Genomic DNA, 17,999 nt, shown 5'->3' on the forward strand with positions numbered 1-17,999 from the left:
TGCGTTATACTGGGGAGATGCAATTACAACTGCTTGCTATCTTATCAACCGCATGCCTTCCTCTTATGTGGGTGATCAAATTCCAATTCATATCCTAAAACCAAATACCCCTCTATTCTCCCTCTCGCCCAAAGTGTTTGGATGTGTTTGTTTTGTACACAAACTTGGCCTTGACCGTGATAAATTAGCTGCTCAAGCTACAAAATGCATATTTATTGGTTACCCCAAAAATCAAAAGGGATATCGATGTTATGATCCTACTTCTTGCCGAGAGTATGTCAGTGCGGATGTATCTTTCTTGGAATCCACTCCATATTACTCTAATACCGGTTCCCCGCTGCAGGTTAATCCAGCTGAGTCATGTCCATTACCTATACCTCCTTTTCCCTTGGAATCCGTGCCCTTATTCCCGAACCACACTTCATCCTCTTCCAGATTTCATAATCCTCCATTGGTATATGTGCGTAGAGATCCACCTCCGCAAGTGCCTCCATCTTCCTCTTCCCCTGAGGTAAGTTCTACTGACAATATTGATCTTCATGATGATGATAACAGGCCGATTGCTCTACGAAAGGGGACACGACAATGTACTTTATATCCCATGTCTCATTTTGTCTCAGAAGCCAGAATTGGAAATCAGTTGAAATCTTTTATTTCAGCTTTATCTGCTGAAGTTATTCCTCTGAACTATCAGCAGGCAGAGCTTGATACTCGCTGGAAGATGGCTATGCAAGAAGAAATGGATGCCTTAATATCTCAGCATACTTGGGATCTAGTTGATTCCCCAGCAGATGCTGACATTGTTGGATGTAAATGGGTATATACGATAAAGTACAAATCTGATGGTTCAATTGAACGGTACAAGGCCAGATTAGTAGCAAAAGGGTATACTCAGACATATGGTATTGATTTCTTTGAAACTTTTTCTCCTGTTGCACGGATGGGTACCATTCGTCTTGTTCTCTCAGTAGCTGTGCAACATGGTTGGAACCTGTACCAATTAGATGTGAAAAATGCATTTCTATATGGGGACCTATCTGAGACTGTTTACATGCAACAACCTCCAGGATTCGAGGTTGAGGGGGAGTGTCAGAAGGTGTGTAGATTGAAAAAGGCAATTTATGGCTTAAAACAAAGTCCTCGTGCATGGTTTCAGAAGTTGTTTGAAGTGATGTCAGGTTTTGGCTTTAATAGGTCAGCAGCATATCATACACTATTCATAAAGAAAACTAGCTCTGGCATAGTCGTTATGGTGGTATATGTGGATGACATCATTCTTACAGGTGATGATGTGAAAGCTATTGAAGCCACAAAGGCTCATCTTCAAAAACACTTTGTTACAAAAGACCTTGGTTCACTCAGGTATAGAAGTTGCCAGGAGCAGTGAAGGGATGGTTTTGTCTCAACGGAAGTATGTTCTTGACTTATTAAAGGAAACAGGAATGTTGGGAGCTAAACCAGCAAATATTCCCATGGACCATAAAGTTCAGTTGTTTGAAGAAGGGTCAAAACTGGTTGATAGCAAAAGCTATCGCTCCCTAGTTGGGAAACTACTGTATGTAACTGTGACCAGGCCTGATATTGCTTTAGCAGTAAGTAAAGTCAGTCAGTTTATGGACAAACTAACTGAGGTACACTGGAATGCAACTATTATGGTTCTCAGATATCTAAAATCTTCTCCTGGAAATGGGTTATTGTTCAAGAAAGGTGAAACTCTGGATATAGTGGCCTATTCTGATGCTGACTATGCAGGATCTGTAGTAGATAGAAAATCTACCACAGGATTTTGTGTGTTCCTGGGAGACAACTTGATCTCTTGGAGAAGTAAGAAGCAAAATGTGGTTTCTAGGTTGAGTGCAGAATCAGAATATCGGGCTATTGTAACGACCCCAACTCATCCCCTTTGAAAATGCAGAATTTTTTTTTTTCTAAAACAGTGCGAAATACTTCCCAGAGACCCGGGGTCCTCACAGTTCCAATTCCAACTGGATAGCCACAAACCACAAAAGAACTTGCAATTAACATCCATAACTAACCATTACCTTTATTCATGAATTAAAAACTAATCTCAAAAATAAAGTGTCTGACTCAAGTAACTACTGATGACATTAAGCAAATAACCAGAACACTAGACTGAAAAACCGAAATAAAGAGCCACTCTGTCCACAAAGAAGACTGTCAAACTCGTTGTGACTCTCGCGCCCTCGCAGTAGCTGCCGACTTCACTGATCACCTGTTCCTGCGAAAAACCAATGAAGTAGGGTGTCAGAATCGAAATCCTGAGCACAGCTACTTCTTAATGAAACAAGTGAGATAAAGAGTCAAGATGAGATATCATGCAACAATTAATGGAAATACATACAAGACAGTTTATAGCAATTGAGAATATATTAATGCAACAATCCTAATTGCTAAGCACGCAGAGACAGTAAAGCAGTAGCATCTACTAAAATTTCAGCATGCAACAAGAATTTAACATTCAACATCTACCCTCATGTACTGAGTAAGGAAACCATTAAAGTATGCATGATCTAATGCATAACAGGAAAAATGCATGTCTTTTATGCAATGCATGAATCATTTTATTATCTTCCATTTAAGTCTTTTGTTTCCTTATGCATGCCCTATTAAATGCATACAACTTTAAGTTTCTCTTTTTAATTACCGTTGCCCGCGGATACACCAAACGGGTACAAACCCCGAGGTTAAGTTAGGTTCCAAGGGTAGCTTAGCACACAATTTATATTTTATTACTGGGTTCCAACTTAGCCCTCGACCGAATCACCTTCGGAACATTAGACCTCCACATCTAATGTCGGGGACACAAGGGACACCCCACGCCCACAAGTGCCACTTCCTTGGTACCAAAAACAACAACAGTTGTGTCAAACACACCACTCCCGGGTAAAGTGGCGGACTCTCCCTAAAACCGTGGCCAGGAGAAGGAACCTCAATATCGGGTTCAGGGGACCAAAATTAAGCACACGGAGTTTTGTATCCTCACAGTCTCCCCAAGACCGGATTTCTAAGATCCCCATTCTCCAGATGGGTGATCCCAGAAGGTATATTATACTGTGCTTTATTATTTCTTTTATTTAAAATTTAATTTCTTAAATTTTGCAACATCATATGCAAAAAGAAAGATAAAAGCTCGCATCTACCTCGCGAGAGCCATCACAGGACTCCGGCCTGTGGAAACATATAGAACAGTGCAATAAAACTGAAATATTAATAAGGCATGATCTTTGCAATGCATTGAAATGAATGAGGGAAAACAATTCCACAACTCGGGTTTACCAAACCCTCGATGATTCATCATGATCACCGAAGCACTGATGCAAGAATCATAATCATAAGTATGCAGTGGTATTAACATGCCTGCAAGGGATAGGCATATACGTACCAAAATTAACCCATTGACAATAAACATGAAATATGACATTCCCATATGCAGATTACACAACCCATGTTATACCCCATTTTTCTGTGCATATGCATGGTATGCGCATGCATGCCTCTTTATGCAATTATCACCACATATGGTTCAAATCATGAATTGTAATGAGATGAATAAAAGAGCATTCACGTGTTTATGTATATGCAACCACACCTGTTAAGTCCATAAATAAGTAAGCACTCAACAACTTTGTCATGGAATAAAGTGTAAGCATGCCCAAACACACATATGAACCACATCAACGCCTAACATATGTGAAAATTAAAATTTCAGGTACATGACTTATTCCCAAGGTTTAACATGCCGTAAGAGATTTAAAAGCCTAACTTTACTAATTGCAGTCAGCCCTGTTTTTATAATTTAACACACTTATATCACTAGCATGCTACAATACCCACATGAGGAAAATTTTGTATCTAACAGCGCAGCCCAGCCGACCCGGTCGGCTGGGTCTGACAGGGTATTCACAGGCCCCTTTTGGGCCTGTGTAAGCTGCCAAGAAGCCCCTCCTGTACAGAAAAATTTTCTGTATAAAGTATACCCAAAAGTTTTCTCAAGGCCAGGGCCCAGGCCAGCACCCACTGACTGGGTCGACTGGGCCTGCCCCAGCCCCGCCAAAACCATCCACACACACCCAGCCAAGCACTTGGCTGGGCCTGTCGGTTCGGCCAGCAGCTGACAGTCAGCCGAGAGCCACTCTGCTGGCTGCCAGCCAGCCCAACCAACAGCCGAAACCTCACTAAAAACAGATTTCACAGTTTTTTTTTTTTGAACAATGCCCAGCCCAGCCGACTCTGTCGGCTGGGTCCACCAGCATGTGCACAGGCCCAGTTTGGGCCTGTGTATGCTGTCAAAAAGAACAGCCTACCTGCCACAAGAAAACTGATATTTTTTTTTTTTTGAATGTTTTTGTTGCAAGCCTGCCCAGCCGACCTTGTTGGCTGGGCTTAACAGCATATACACAGGCCCAGTGTGGGCCTGTGTATGCTGTCTACAAGAACAGCATAAAAGAAGTTTTATTTACGCACACTACCTGTTAAAAATATCATGTATATATATTTTTTTTGAAAAGGGGAAGAACACCCAGCCCAACCGACCCTGTCGGCTGGGTCCAGAAGCATACACACAGGTCCAGTTTGGACCTGTGTAGGCTGTCAAAGGTGACAGCAAAACCCACCCCACAAAAACTGGATTTTTTTTTTTTTTGTGAGAACACATACCTGCCCCAGCCGACCCTGTCGGCTGGGTCCAACAGCATGTACACAGGTCCAGTTTGGACCTGTGTATGTTGTCAACAACAGCAGCACCACTTACTTTGCAAAACTGCAATCTTCCCTTTTATTTTATTTTTTTTTTTAAAAGAATACCCAGCCCAGCCGACCCTGTCGGCTGGGTCCAAGACATGTACACAGGTCCAGATTGGACCTGTGCATGCTGTCAAAAAGAACAGCAAAACACCACTTTTAAAAAAAAATCTGCCCCCTAGTATATCATATATATGCAACAAAAATACAACCTACACTAATGGAATCACGGTGGAAATCGAGGGTCCACTGTTCCTCTATGGATTTCCACTAAAAGAAGCATGGAAAATCCAATCTTTACCCTATTTCTCATTTATTTCAAGAAGAAGTACCCGTACCTTTTTAGAAAAAGAAAAGAATAGAGGCTATGGAGGCGTGTGGCTGAGCTCCAATGCTTCCAACCTCCTCTTCTACCTCCTTCACTCCTCTTTGCTTTCTCCTCTCTCTCTCTCTCTCTTTCTCTCTCTCTCTCCTGTTTTTTTTTTTCTCTCCAGCCAAAAGAAAGGAAAAGGGCTGCCGCCCCCCCCCTTCCTTCTCCTATTTAATGCTGGAAACTCATTAGTGAGTTTCCAGATTTGGGTCTCCCACATTAGGGAGTTTCCAAATTCTAGACTCCTTCCCTAATGTACATTTGGTTGACTATTTGACCTCCTAATCCTAAAAGGTATGGAATCCTCAATACCCTTTTTTAATTAGGGAAGAGGGCTAACCCTAAACCCTCTTAACTCTATTCCCGAAATTAATAAAAATCATTACAACAACAACAACAACAACTACGCCTTCATCCCAAAACAATTGGGGTCAGCGATATGAACCAAAAAAGAAATTCATTTTGGGTCTTCCACATGAATCCTTTTCCTCCAATCATTTTTATCCAACGCCATGTCCTCGGTGAGGTTCAAAGCATTCATATCCTTTCCTATCATCTCCATCCAAGTCTTCCTAGGCCTACCCCGACCTCTTTTAACTAATATATTTTCCCATTTCTCCAACCTTCTAACTGGAGCATCATTAGGCCTTCGCCGAATATGTCCAAACCACCGTAAACGATTCTCTCGCATCTTATTTTCAATGGGTGCAACACCTACCTTCTTACGTATCTCTTCGTTCTGAATCTTATCTTTTATTGTATTTCCACACATCCATCTAAGCATCCGCATCTCAGCTACACTCATTTTTTTAATATGATGTCTCTTGGCAGCCCAACATTCCGTACCATATAGTAAAGCGGGTCTAATAGTCGTCCTATAAAACTTTCCCTTCAACCGCAATGGCATTCTACGATCGCACAACACTCCAGTAGCACTTTTCCATTTCATCCACCCAACCTTTATCCTATGATTTACATCTCCATCAATTTCTCCATACTTTTGAATGATGGATCCCAAATATTTGAAATAATCATTCACCGGTATATCTTGCTCACCAAGCTTCACTACACTCCCATCACTACTTCGTTGCTTACTAAACCGACATTCCATATATTCAGTCTTACTCTTACTCAACTTAAAACCTCTAGCTTCCAATGTCTGTCTCCATAATTCTAACTTAGCATTAACCCCAGCTCTAGACTCATCAATCAAAACAATATCATCAGCAAACAACATACACCACGGTACATTTTCTTGAATTGATCTCGTAAGCTCATCCATCACTATCGCAAATAGGAAAGGGCTTAAAGCAGATCCTTGATGTAACCCAACCGTTATCGAAAAATTGGTTGTCACCCCTCCACAAGTGCGGACATTGGTTACTACTCCTTCATACATATCTTTAATTATACTAATGTACTTGAGAGAAACACCTTTCTTCATCATTGTCCACCAGAGAACGTCCCTAGGTACTCTATCGTATGCCTTCTCTAAATCAATAAAAACCATATGCAAATCTTTGTTCCTCTCTCTATATCTTTCAATAAGTTGTCTAAGAAGATGTATAGCTTCCATAGTTGATCTTCCAGGCATAAAACCAAATTGATTCTCCGATATCATGACAACCTTCCTCAACCTAGACTCAATCACCCTCTCCCAAAGTTTCATAGTATGACTCATGAGTTTTATACCACGATAGTTTGTGCAATCTTGTATATCACCCTTATTCTTATATAAAGGCACCAAAGTACTCTTCCTCCACTCATTAGGCATCTTATTTGTTCGCCAAATCAAGTTAAAAAGATTTGTCAACCATTCTAAACCTTTCTCTCCCAAGCATTTTCAAGCCTCGATAGGTATACCATCTGGGCCAACTGCCCTTCTTGATTTCATTTTCTTCAAAGCCTCTGCAATTTCTTTCTTTTGAATCTTGCGCATGAAGTCACGATTTATCTCATGAAAAGGAATGGAGAAGTCTCCAAGATCTTGAGCATGACTATCATTAAATAGCTTATCAAAATAATCTTTCCATCTCTCCTTAATCTCCTCATCTTTGACTAAAACCCTTTGCGTTTCATCTTTGATACATCTAACCATACTCAAATCCTTCGATTTCCTATCTCTCATCTTTGCAAGCCTATAAATATCCTTCTCGCCTTCTTTGGTATCCAACTTGTCATAAACCTCCTTATATACCTTAGCCCTCGCGTTTCGAACAACTTTTTTAGCTTCCTTCTTTGCTATCATATACTTCTCCAAATTCTCATTATCACGACTCTTACTTAGATTTCTATAACACTCTCTTTTAACCTTAATAGCTAATTTGACATCCTCGTTCCACCATGATGTATCCTTACCTAGTGGTGCACCGCCTTTAGACTCACCCAATACCTCCTTAGCTACTTTTCTCATACCACCCGCTATCTTATTCCACATTGATTCTGAATCCTCCTCGAGACACTAATCAACTTCCTTAACTACCTGCTCTACAAACATTCCTTGTTTAGCTCCTTTCAGTGCCCACCACTTAATTCTAGGATTTATCCTATGTCTATCCCTTTTGCGGCATTGTCTAATTCTAAGATCTAAAATTAAGACTCTATGTTGTGTAGCTACACTTTCTCCTGGTATAACCTTACAATCGATGCAACAACCCCTATCTCTCTTTCTAAGTAGGAAAAAATCTATCTGACTCGTATTAACCCCACTTTTAAATGTTACTAGGTGAGACTCTCTCTTCCTAAACCAAGTGTTTGCTAAGATCATATCATAGGACAAACAAAAATCTAAAATCCTTTCTCCACTTTCATTTCTTTCTCCTATACCATAGCCTCCATGGATATTCTCAAATCCATCCCTACTAATGCCTACATGTCCATTAAGGTCACCGCCGATGAAAAGCTTTTCTCCATAAGATGTCTCTTGTACTACTCCATCTAAATCTTCCCAAAATTGATGCTTAATGGAATCATCTAAACCTACTTGAGGTGCATAAACACTAATAATATTAATAATATCCGTACCTAATACTAATTTAATAAGTAAAATTCTATCACCCTTCCTACGGACCTCAACTACATTATCTATAAACTGACGACTCATAACAATCCCTACTCCATTCCTATTCCTATTTATTCCTGTATACCAAATCTTATATCCCCAAGGTTCTATCACTTTAGCTTTCTCACCTACCCATTTGGTCTCTTGAAGACATAAAATATCAATCTTTCTCCTACACATAACATCTACTAACTCTACCAACTTACCAGTTAAAGACCCTATGTTCCAAGTGGCTAACCTAATTTTATGGTCTTGGACTAACTTCTTTACCCCCACCCGTCCAACAAAGTGAGGGAACCCTTGCCTATTCGACACCACACCCGGGCGCCGGTGTGACGCGTCGCTTCTGGGCGACGACCTAGCAACCCTTGCACATTTATCACTGCCTCCGGGCCTAGAGAGTACAGCGCGTCGCTCAGTAGGGAACGCCCCAACGAAATTCTCATATTGGTTCATTTTCATAAGATATGACAAAGTTTTTATGCTGGCTGTCACAGGCCTACCGCAACCCTCCTCCTTTATCCGGGCTTGGGACCGAAATTAATAAAAATCATTAATTTAATAAATACAATTTTTTTAATTTACTTATTAATGGGTACTCAAAAGTTCCCAAAATTGGTCATGTTGACCCTGGAGACTTTTTATATAATAATAACCCCAATTTAAAACTCCCAGCTGAATTTAAAGTCATAAAAATGTTAAGCTTGGATTTTGGATCGGATCCGGATCCAAGATCCAAACCCATACTCATACAAGATTTGGATTAAGACTTATATCCATTCCAGATTTTTGTAGGACCTAACTAGGACCCAAATCCATAAAAATTTGGATCCTATACCTTGGATTCAATCCGATCCAATTTCGGATCCGTCCCAACAAACTGCTAAAATTTTAGAAAAACGTGATTTCTGGGCCAACCGGAACTCGGATTTGAAAAAGTAAAATACCATTGCACTCAGAATTTTGAGACGCATCCAACGATATATTACATGAATATCAAGTTCCGAATTTCGCCCGAATATAACCCGAACTTCGCTTGAATTTAAAGGTTGAATTTAAAACTCTTTGTCACACATCGATTGGCTTGTCTAGACCCTGATGATGAGACTTGGGTCAAACCCAAACTCTAAGACCTTGGTCTAAACTCGAGCCTCAAACGATTTTCTTACCAGACTTAGCCAAATTTCAAAGTTTTTCATGAAGTGACTAAGGTCTGAAAACACGAGATCTTACAGCTATGGACCAAACAGCTGCTGAATTGATGTGGGTTCGTACTGTTCTTCTTGATCTCCAGGTGAAGGTTTTCTCTCCCATGACCATGATGTGCGATAACAAAGCTGCAACATATATAGCGAACAATCCTGTATTTCATGAGAGAACAAAGCACATTGAGGTTGATTGCCACTATGTAAGGGATATGGTTCAAGCGGGTCATATCACTACCCAATATCTAAAGTCGGAAGACCAAGTTGCAGATATGTTCACAAAACCTCTTGCCAGACCAAATTTTTCAAAATGTTGTGACAAGCTGAGCATGATTGATATCTATGCTCCAGCTTGAGGGGGAGTGTTGAGAATAGGTGGTTTTAAGTAAAGTTATTTTACATTAAGATGCTATTTGTAATTTAGTTTTATAATGGGGCTTTATTGTAATTATGTCTTTAAGCCTCTCTCTATTTAACATAGAGAGAGGCCCTAATATCGAACAAGTTTTTTGAGGTTTTTTGTGCAGCTCTCTCTCTCTCTCTCTCTCTCTCTCTCTCTCTCTCTCTCTCTCTTCTCTCTCTAGGACTCGGGTCAGATTTCTACAACCATAAAACAATATCCAATTATTGTACATGGAGACAAAAATTATCTTTAAGAATAATCGACCGATCCATGTAGTAGAGAGATATCCTTCTTTTTGACTTTTGGAATGAGAAAATTCAAAGAATTTTTAAAATCCCCAATTCCTTTAATATCAAGAGAGAAACCGTCAATGATAGAAACCTTAGATATACTTGAACTAATACTACAATTGGATAGCACAGAATTATTAGGGGTCATATGAGCGGAAGCATAAAAAACTAAGAGCCAAGAAATCATATCGAGAGGTGAGGAAAAAGAGACCGCAACACCGGTTAAAAATGATGAGTTTTTGAGGTGCAGTTGTAGAGCTTCTACAAGTTTGGACAGTGACATGCCTCCAAAAGATCGTGGATCTATATTGGTTGCATTTTTGTCCTCTTGAGAAGCCTCTAGTGTCGCCACTCTTTTCTCGTCATTTCTTTTTAATTATGGGAAATATGGCTTGATGTGCCCCGGTTCTCCATTGTTATGACAAACAAATTTTCCCTTTCTTCCATCATTTCTTTCATCATTGTTGTGTTGCCTCCCAAAGTTATTTCTGAAAAAATGGAGAGGCTTGTAGGAAAAAGTGTTGGCACCGAGTCTAGAAATCGCCAACACGTTGTCTTTAGGCTCCTTAGCTTTGGTCATAGATTTTAGCCTAGTTTCTTCTATGCAAACTTTGGCGAAAATCTCATGTAAAGGTGAAAGCTCCTCTTTCTTTCTGTGGATAATAGAACCCCAAACATGTTCAATCTCGGGCTTAGGCCCTCTCATGAATTGAAAAAATTGCTCCCCAATTATTTGGTTTTTTCTTTGGCAAGCATCGTTAGGACTATCCTAAATAGGCTCCATTTTAGCCACTTTGTCCCATAGACTCTTGAGAGTACCGTGATACTCTCTCACAAATTTTTTCCTTGTTTACAATTGTGTATCTTATCTTGCAACTCCCATTTATGGGCGGCATCATTTTGAGTGTAGGTTTGTTTAATAAAAACCCATGTTTCATTGGCCCTTTCAAACTCAAAAATATTCTCACATGGTTCTTCACACATATCATAAAAAGGGATACAACCTTTGCATGTCCAACTTCCCATGATTTAAAGGTTTTTTTGTATTTCAAAAGAGCCTTTTCTCTCTCGTTGCCCTTGAGAGTTTCTTCTTTGATTACTCCATCTTCACTATAAATAGATTTGGTGATAATAGGTTGAGGTTCCAATAAGGAACCATCAACATATTCTCACAAATCCTTGCCAATCAAAATCCTTTTAATGGCGGTTGCCCACATATTATACTTTTTCCCATCAAATTTGATGTGAACAACTGTAACTATTTTTTTGGCCATCACCCCAAGAGAAGAGAGAAGAGGAGAAGAGGTAGAGAGAAGAAATAGATAGACAAGGTAGAAGAGTGCTGATGACGAGCTTTCCGAGGCAATGAAGTTCACGAAGTTCCTCCTTCACGGACTCTTGAATGAATGCTTCTTCACTTCTAGCTCTAATACCATGTAATCAAATACAAAAATAATAATAATAGAGCCCGTCTTATGGGCTTTACAAACACACAGAAGTGTGTAAACACAAGGACCACTTATGGGTCAAATACAAGCACACAATCACAACCCTCAAATAGGCAAGAGACAAAGAGTAAAACATATAGATCTTCTTAGGATAATTGCTTGAGGCAAGCATGGATTACAAGAGGGGATTCATCCCCTATTTATATACAAAGAGGACCCAAAAGGGTCATTGGGAGTGCTTCCAGTGACTCTTTGAGAAGGGATTACAAAGACGGTAATGCCTTTGACAAAAAAAAAAGAAAATAAAAAGGCTAAAAACACCCTAAAGTGTTTCTAGCGAACACAAATAATTACAGGAAGGTAAAAAGATCAAAATACCCCTAATGGGTATTTACCTATATATATATATATATATATATGCAACTTAACAATTTCTACGTGACAATATTAATCTGTCATATGTTACATCAGAGTACCAGTTGGCAGACTTCTTCACCAAAATTCTCGCAACTCCTAGATTTCACATCCTTTTAGACAAACTTTTAGTTATTTTACCATAAGTTTGAGGGGGAGTGTTAAAATGTATTATATATATATATATATATATATATATATATATATATATATGTATATGTATTATATATATATATATATATTGTAATATATTTGTAAAACTTTTTTGTTTTTATTTTTATTCTTTTTGACTAGTTAACATAGAGTTGACTAGAGCTAGTCTAGCAGCTACAAATATAGCCGTTGGACTAGTTCCAACGACTCTTTTGAGCCTTCTCTAGTGTATATAAAATGGGGTGAAGCCCCTCATTCAATGTGTGCTTTTCTTGCATATTTGGTTATTAATAAATTAATAATTTTTACATTTTTGAGCCTTCTTGTGTGTGCCCTTTGTGGGTTTTGTGAGTGTGCTCTTAGAGGCCACTTTTGTGCTTTGTCCATTTCGATCCTTGGTGGATACTTTGTTCATGATTGAAGGCCCTTGATTGTAATATGTATATGTATTATATATATTGTAATATATTTGTAAAACTTTTTTTGTTTTTATTTTTATTCTTTTTGACTAGTTAACATAGAGTTGACTAGAGCTAGTCTAGCAGCTACAAATATAGCCGTTGGACTAGTTCCAATGACTCTTTTGAGCCTTTTCTAGTGTATATAAAAGGGGGTGACCCCCCTCATTCAATGTGTGCTTTTCTTGCATATTTGGTTATTAATAAATTAATATTTTTTACATTTTTGAGTCTTCTTGTGTGTGCCCTTTGTGGGTTTTGTGAGTGTGCCCTTAGAGGCCACTTTTGTGCTTGTCCATTTCGATCCTTGGTGGACACTTTGTTCGTGATTGAAGGCCCTTTCATTCATTACACTTACTGCTCTTTAAGCATGGCCAAACACAACTTTTAATACCTTTTGCTGCATTTATGGCAGGGTTAGAGTGGGTGTGATGTTTTTTTGCAAACTTTTCTAAATGGGCCGCATGCAATTTCCAAAGCATGCTATTACCCACAAATATCCAATCAGATTGATAGCAAAACTGAATCTGACCTGATTCTATATTCGGATCTGCATTTTTATACCAAATCCCGCTAAATAGATTCAAGTCGGTGGGATATCCGACCCAAACCCTGACCGTTGACATCCCTACTCTCTCTCTCTCTCTCCCAAGAAGGAAAATCAAGGAGCTGCTCATTGCTACAAAATCTCTCAAATCAGTGTGGTGACTGAAATTTCTTAATGGGTTTAGTGTTGGACATGGAGTATCCAAATTGATGACAATGTATAAATGTTTAAAAGTATAGTTGCTTGTCTTGAGCCTTGAGACATAACATAGAATTTGGTTGTGTCCACTGAAATTGATGTAGCATAGATGTCAAACTTTCATCTCCATGCCAGATGGCCTGGTGTGTGTGGATCTATAAAGTAATGATTGGAACTTCATACTTGAATCCAATAAAATTCTTCATGGTGTTTCAGTAATGCCTTATTGCTTACAACTATAATTGTTTTTCTTTTGAACTTACCAATAGAAAGTCTAAATTAGAGAAGATGGATTTCTCTTTCCCTCTGCTGAATACTTATATTGAGCATGCATAGCCATGACTGACAAATTTTCTTATAGAAGGGGTCAGATTCCTATAATGAAAGAGGTAGAGTTGGGTATGTTATTGCAAATTTAAGAGCTCGTGGCAGTTGAGGGTTCTTGGTTATTACTTTTATCTCCTTCAAGTCTCAAATTATGAGGGATTTTTTAATCTTAATCCTACATATCTTTTTCTCACATTTTGTAAGAATCTAGCATGTGAATGGATTTTTCCTCTTCACTATATTGCCATCTAAATGTAGCCTGGAGATAAGTTTGAAGGCGATCTTTTGGGTTCCTTCACCAGCGATGTGGGTATAGGTCATAATGATATTCTTTATTTACCATTTCATCATTTCTTCAGGCTACTAGCTCACTTATTACAATAATTAGTGTTAAATTATTTTATGTAATGATAGGATCAGCTTGTTGTCATGATTGGAGTGGTCAGCTCAGCCTTAACATTATGATAGTGGTGCAACGGCATCGATATGATTGATTTAATTCTGGAACCATTTCTACTTGAATTTGTTATAATGCTAATAGGAAGTGGCAATCACTTTATGCACAAAGTATGTACATCTTATATTTATGCTCACTAACCCAACTTGGTTTGCCACACGACACCTTTAAACTGTACTGTTCAGAATCATAAGCACTTTGGGCCTTATTGATTGGACAGTATGCTCATATCACTTGGCAAGAGACGCCAATCCATTTTAAAAAGATATAATGACCTTTACATGTCTCAAGATATTAGTCATACAATAGTGCTGAAATCCTTTCCTCTTCTTGTTTTCTTTGAGCCAATGCAATGATCATGAACGTGTCAAAAGGTGCCCCTGTCATTGGTTATCTTTAAAACATTGCAGTATGATATGCCTAACTAGGCACCTACCCACCCATAAATATGCGTGCATGCACACCCGCACATACACATACACAGTTCTGTTTGTGCAATTGCTTCTAATTAAGGATCTTCATTTCCTTTCATCCTTGATTTGTTTCTCATTGTAATGTGCAGGATGCTGTTGACAAGAACAAGCCAGTAAATTCAAATGCATCCTGCTCTGGAGATGTCTGGACAGAATATCATGAAATGAGTTGGGGTGGCATCGAATCAGTTGCTGACTACAAGGTTTACACAGCTGGATCTGTCTTAGACCTACTTCACTTTGTTGCTCCAAAGATGATGCAGCGTGGGGGAGCTCATTCTTCATATGGGATTGCTGACAATTTGGATAACCCAAAGTATAACCACTACAAATATTGGTCAAACCCTTTGGAAACAAAGTGAGACCCGTTTTTCTTTATTTAACAATCATAACTTATAGCTAGTATAAATAATGATTTATGAATGGTTCTTAATTATCTTTTTCTACAAGAAACTAGTCAAGTTTTCAGAATCCTGTTTTTTTTATAGCCATGATGGGGACAAAAATTCTAATATTTGGCAGTGAAAACTCTTGACATGATGTTTTCAGCGTGTTGAGTTTCTAAGTTTCTTTGTTGAATTTCAGCGTGTTGAAAACTCAAACAACTTAAATTCTAAAGAGTGACTTGCAATTGTTTCAATGGAATGTGCACACATGCTTTAAAAGAAGGGAGCTGTTATTTCTTCCAAGAAATTTGTTTTACCAGGAAAACTGACAACAGAAATTGATTATCTTAACATGACCATTTTCCCTTGTTTTTTTATAACTGATTATATTAAGACCAGTTATGATTCAGTAGTTCCCATTTTGTGCTTTGGGTTGATACCACTTAAATAATGATAGTAGAAGAGAAAAAATTAATAGCAGTTTTCTTAAATAATTCAATTGGCTGTTCTGCAAATTATTCTCCTTTTTGGAATGATCCTAAAGCAGCCTGTGGTGTTATTCATTGAGGGTTTCTGTGAATTTAAATTATGCTTTTTGTTGTCTAAATGTAGGTTACCAGATGCTCCTGATATGGAGATCTATTCTATGTATGGAGTTGGTATACCTACTGAAAGATCATATGTTTACAAACTGTCCCACTCATCGGAGACATGCTTCATCCCTTTCCAGATTGATACTTCAGCTGATGGCAGAGAACCAGGGAGTTGTTTGAAAGGTGGTGTTTTCTCAGTTGATGGGGATGAAACTGTACCAGTCTTGAGTTCAGGCTTTATGTGTGCAAGAGGTTGGCGTGGAAAAACAAGATTTAATCCTTCAGGAATCAAGACCTATGTGAGGGAATATGATCATGCTCCTCCTGCAAACCTTTTGGAGGGCCGTGGCACTCAGAGTGGTGCTCATGTAGATATTATGGGAAACTTTCAATTAATTGAAGATATTATCAGAGTGGCAGCAGGAGCTACAGGAGAAGAGCTGGGTGGAGACCAAGTGTATTCCGATATCTTTAGATGGTCTGAAAATATTAAGTTGAAGCTGTAATTCAGGTAACCTTTTGGACTTGTCACAATGTGCTTCTTTTATCAGCTAATCTTAATTTTATTTCAAATGATACATTAATTCAGAACTAGGAATATGAGGTTCGGAATAAAAGCATCAGAGGAGATGACTACTGATCCAAAGCCAAGCTACATTTGAAAGGGAATTCAAATGCTCTACACTGCCTAGAGACCAGGATTTGAAATAGTTTACCTAGAATGTCTAAACTAAATCATCAATTTAAAATCTCTTAGCACTTGACTGGCCATGGATTCAAGATCAAGATTCAAAAACTTCTGTAACTCATGTTCAAGATTGTCTTGAAAATCAGGGTTTTCCTTCATCTATTTACAGAACCATTTTTGAGGAAGACTGATCTAGAATTGACATTTGGAAGGAAAACGGAAAATGAGATCCTGTTAGACTTCAAATCTTAGACTGGAAAAAAGAAACATGTACTACATATCATAATGTCGATTCCTATAAATTCTAGAGAATGAGAAAATTATGACAATACAACTTATTATCACTGTATATTTCAGAAGCTTTGTAATAGAAGCACAAAAATGTGACCCTGTACATGGCAGTTCTAGAGTGTTGACTGGGCATTCCTCAGGATGTGTGGACATGAACCCTCTCCAGCCTTGTGATTGTTTATTAAAGGAATTTTTAACACGTCCCCATATCCTGCTTTTTCATAAAATTGTTGTTCATGTCTTGTACCAATGCTTGTATTCGTGACACGATGGAGATGACATCTTCAAATGGATACAGATGGAATATGAAACTATTCATCAACACATTGTGATGTTATATTCAACAAAAGCTTATATCTTTGTTATTCACGAATTAGAAGTTTCTAGTACTGTCATGAATGGTTTCTGAAGTATTTATCAATCATCTCATTGTCCCCCCCCCTCCCCCTGTTCATCTTCATCATCTGGTTCCTCCATCTGCAGTGATAGTATTTGCTAAACTTGGAATTGCTAATCAATTTTACAGATGATTGGTGATCAGATTGAGCCATCAAGGACTTGAGCAGCTGGTTATAAGGCTCCCGCTATATTTACTTCTCTGCATTCAATGAGCGATTTGGTGATATGTTGGACATGCTAATCATTGTTATTGGTTTGTGGCATCTAGAGCTTGGTTCTCGCAATAGTGTCTGAGAACTCAAGGCACACCATCTCTCATTGTATTTGCGTATATTTATTTATTATTTTTTTGAAGCTGAAGCTCATCCTGTATTCTGCAACAATATTTAAGTGTATTATTCCGAGGTTCTTGATTAAAAGTTTCTGTGCCCTTTGTAGTGTGCATTGCAGAGCTCCTTTTTCAGCTTCTAGGTACTTGAGACTAGGGGTGTCAAAGGGTCGGGGGATGACCCAGGTTGAACCAGACTTGGACCAGATTTTTGGGTATGGTATCGGGTTCCAACATGGGTCTAATCGGGCTCACTATAAAAAAAAATCTTACCTGGACCCAATAAGAACTACATGAACCAAACCTGGACCATACCGGTAAAACCATATTTTTTATCATTTTTACATTGAAAAATTGCGGGATCGGAACTCAGGTTAGGTCTGGGTCTAGTATAAAATTTCACAAACTATACCTGGGTCTATGTATTAATTGGACCTTTGGGTCTGGACCCTGGTCTTAATTGGGTCTTCTTATTTATCACCGTACCTGGACCTGTTTGGTTTGGGTTTGGTGTGGGTAAACCAGGCCCGTTGACACCCCTACTTGAGATGCTGAATGTTTATATCTTTCTGCTTTACATTATGGTTAAAAAAAACAAAAAAAGCGAAGAGTGTCACTTTTCCTGCAGGGCATAGATTTCCTGTTTGCCTGGTGGAGCTGCTGGAACTTGGTTAGGGATGTCGATGGATTGGATATATCCGATATCTGACCCTATTCTTAATCCAATTAGTTGGGTTCGGTTAAGAAAA

The 17,999-nt window shown here is 38.7% G+C and overlaps 1 protein-coding gene across 1 annotated transcript in view; it reads left to right on the plus strand.

Moving 5' to 3' along the window:
- LOC149816530 (phospholipid:diacylglycerol acyltransferase 1-like) overlaps positions 1-17,341 on the plus strand; it is a 153,506-nt gene extending 136,165 nt beyond the window's left edge. The window contains exons 5-7 of the mRNA XM_089987742.1: positions 14,655-14,923; positions 15,564-16,055; positions 17,050-17,341. Of these exons, the coding sequence (XP_089843868.1) occupies positions 14,655-14,923; positions 15,564-16,050 (756 nt within the window). The 3' untranslated portion in view covers positions 16,051-16,055; positions 17,050-17,341. The remainder of the gene's footprint in view (positions 1-14,654; positions 14,924-15,563; positions 16,056-17,049) is intronic.
- The last annotated feature ends 658 nt before the right edge of the window (positions 17,342-17,999 follow it).

This window comes from Nuphar pumila, chromosome 14 (assembly GCF_984573655.1).
Source record: "Nuphar pumila chromosome 14, dmNupPumi1.hap1.1, whole genome shotgun sequence".
NCBI classification, from domain to species: Eukaryota; Viridiplantae; Streptophyta; class Magnoliopsida; order Nymphaeales; family Nymphaeaceae; genus Nuphar; species Nuphar pumila.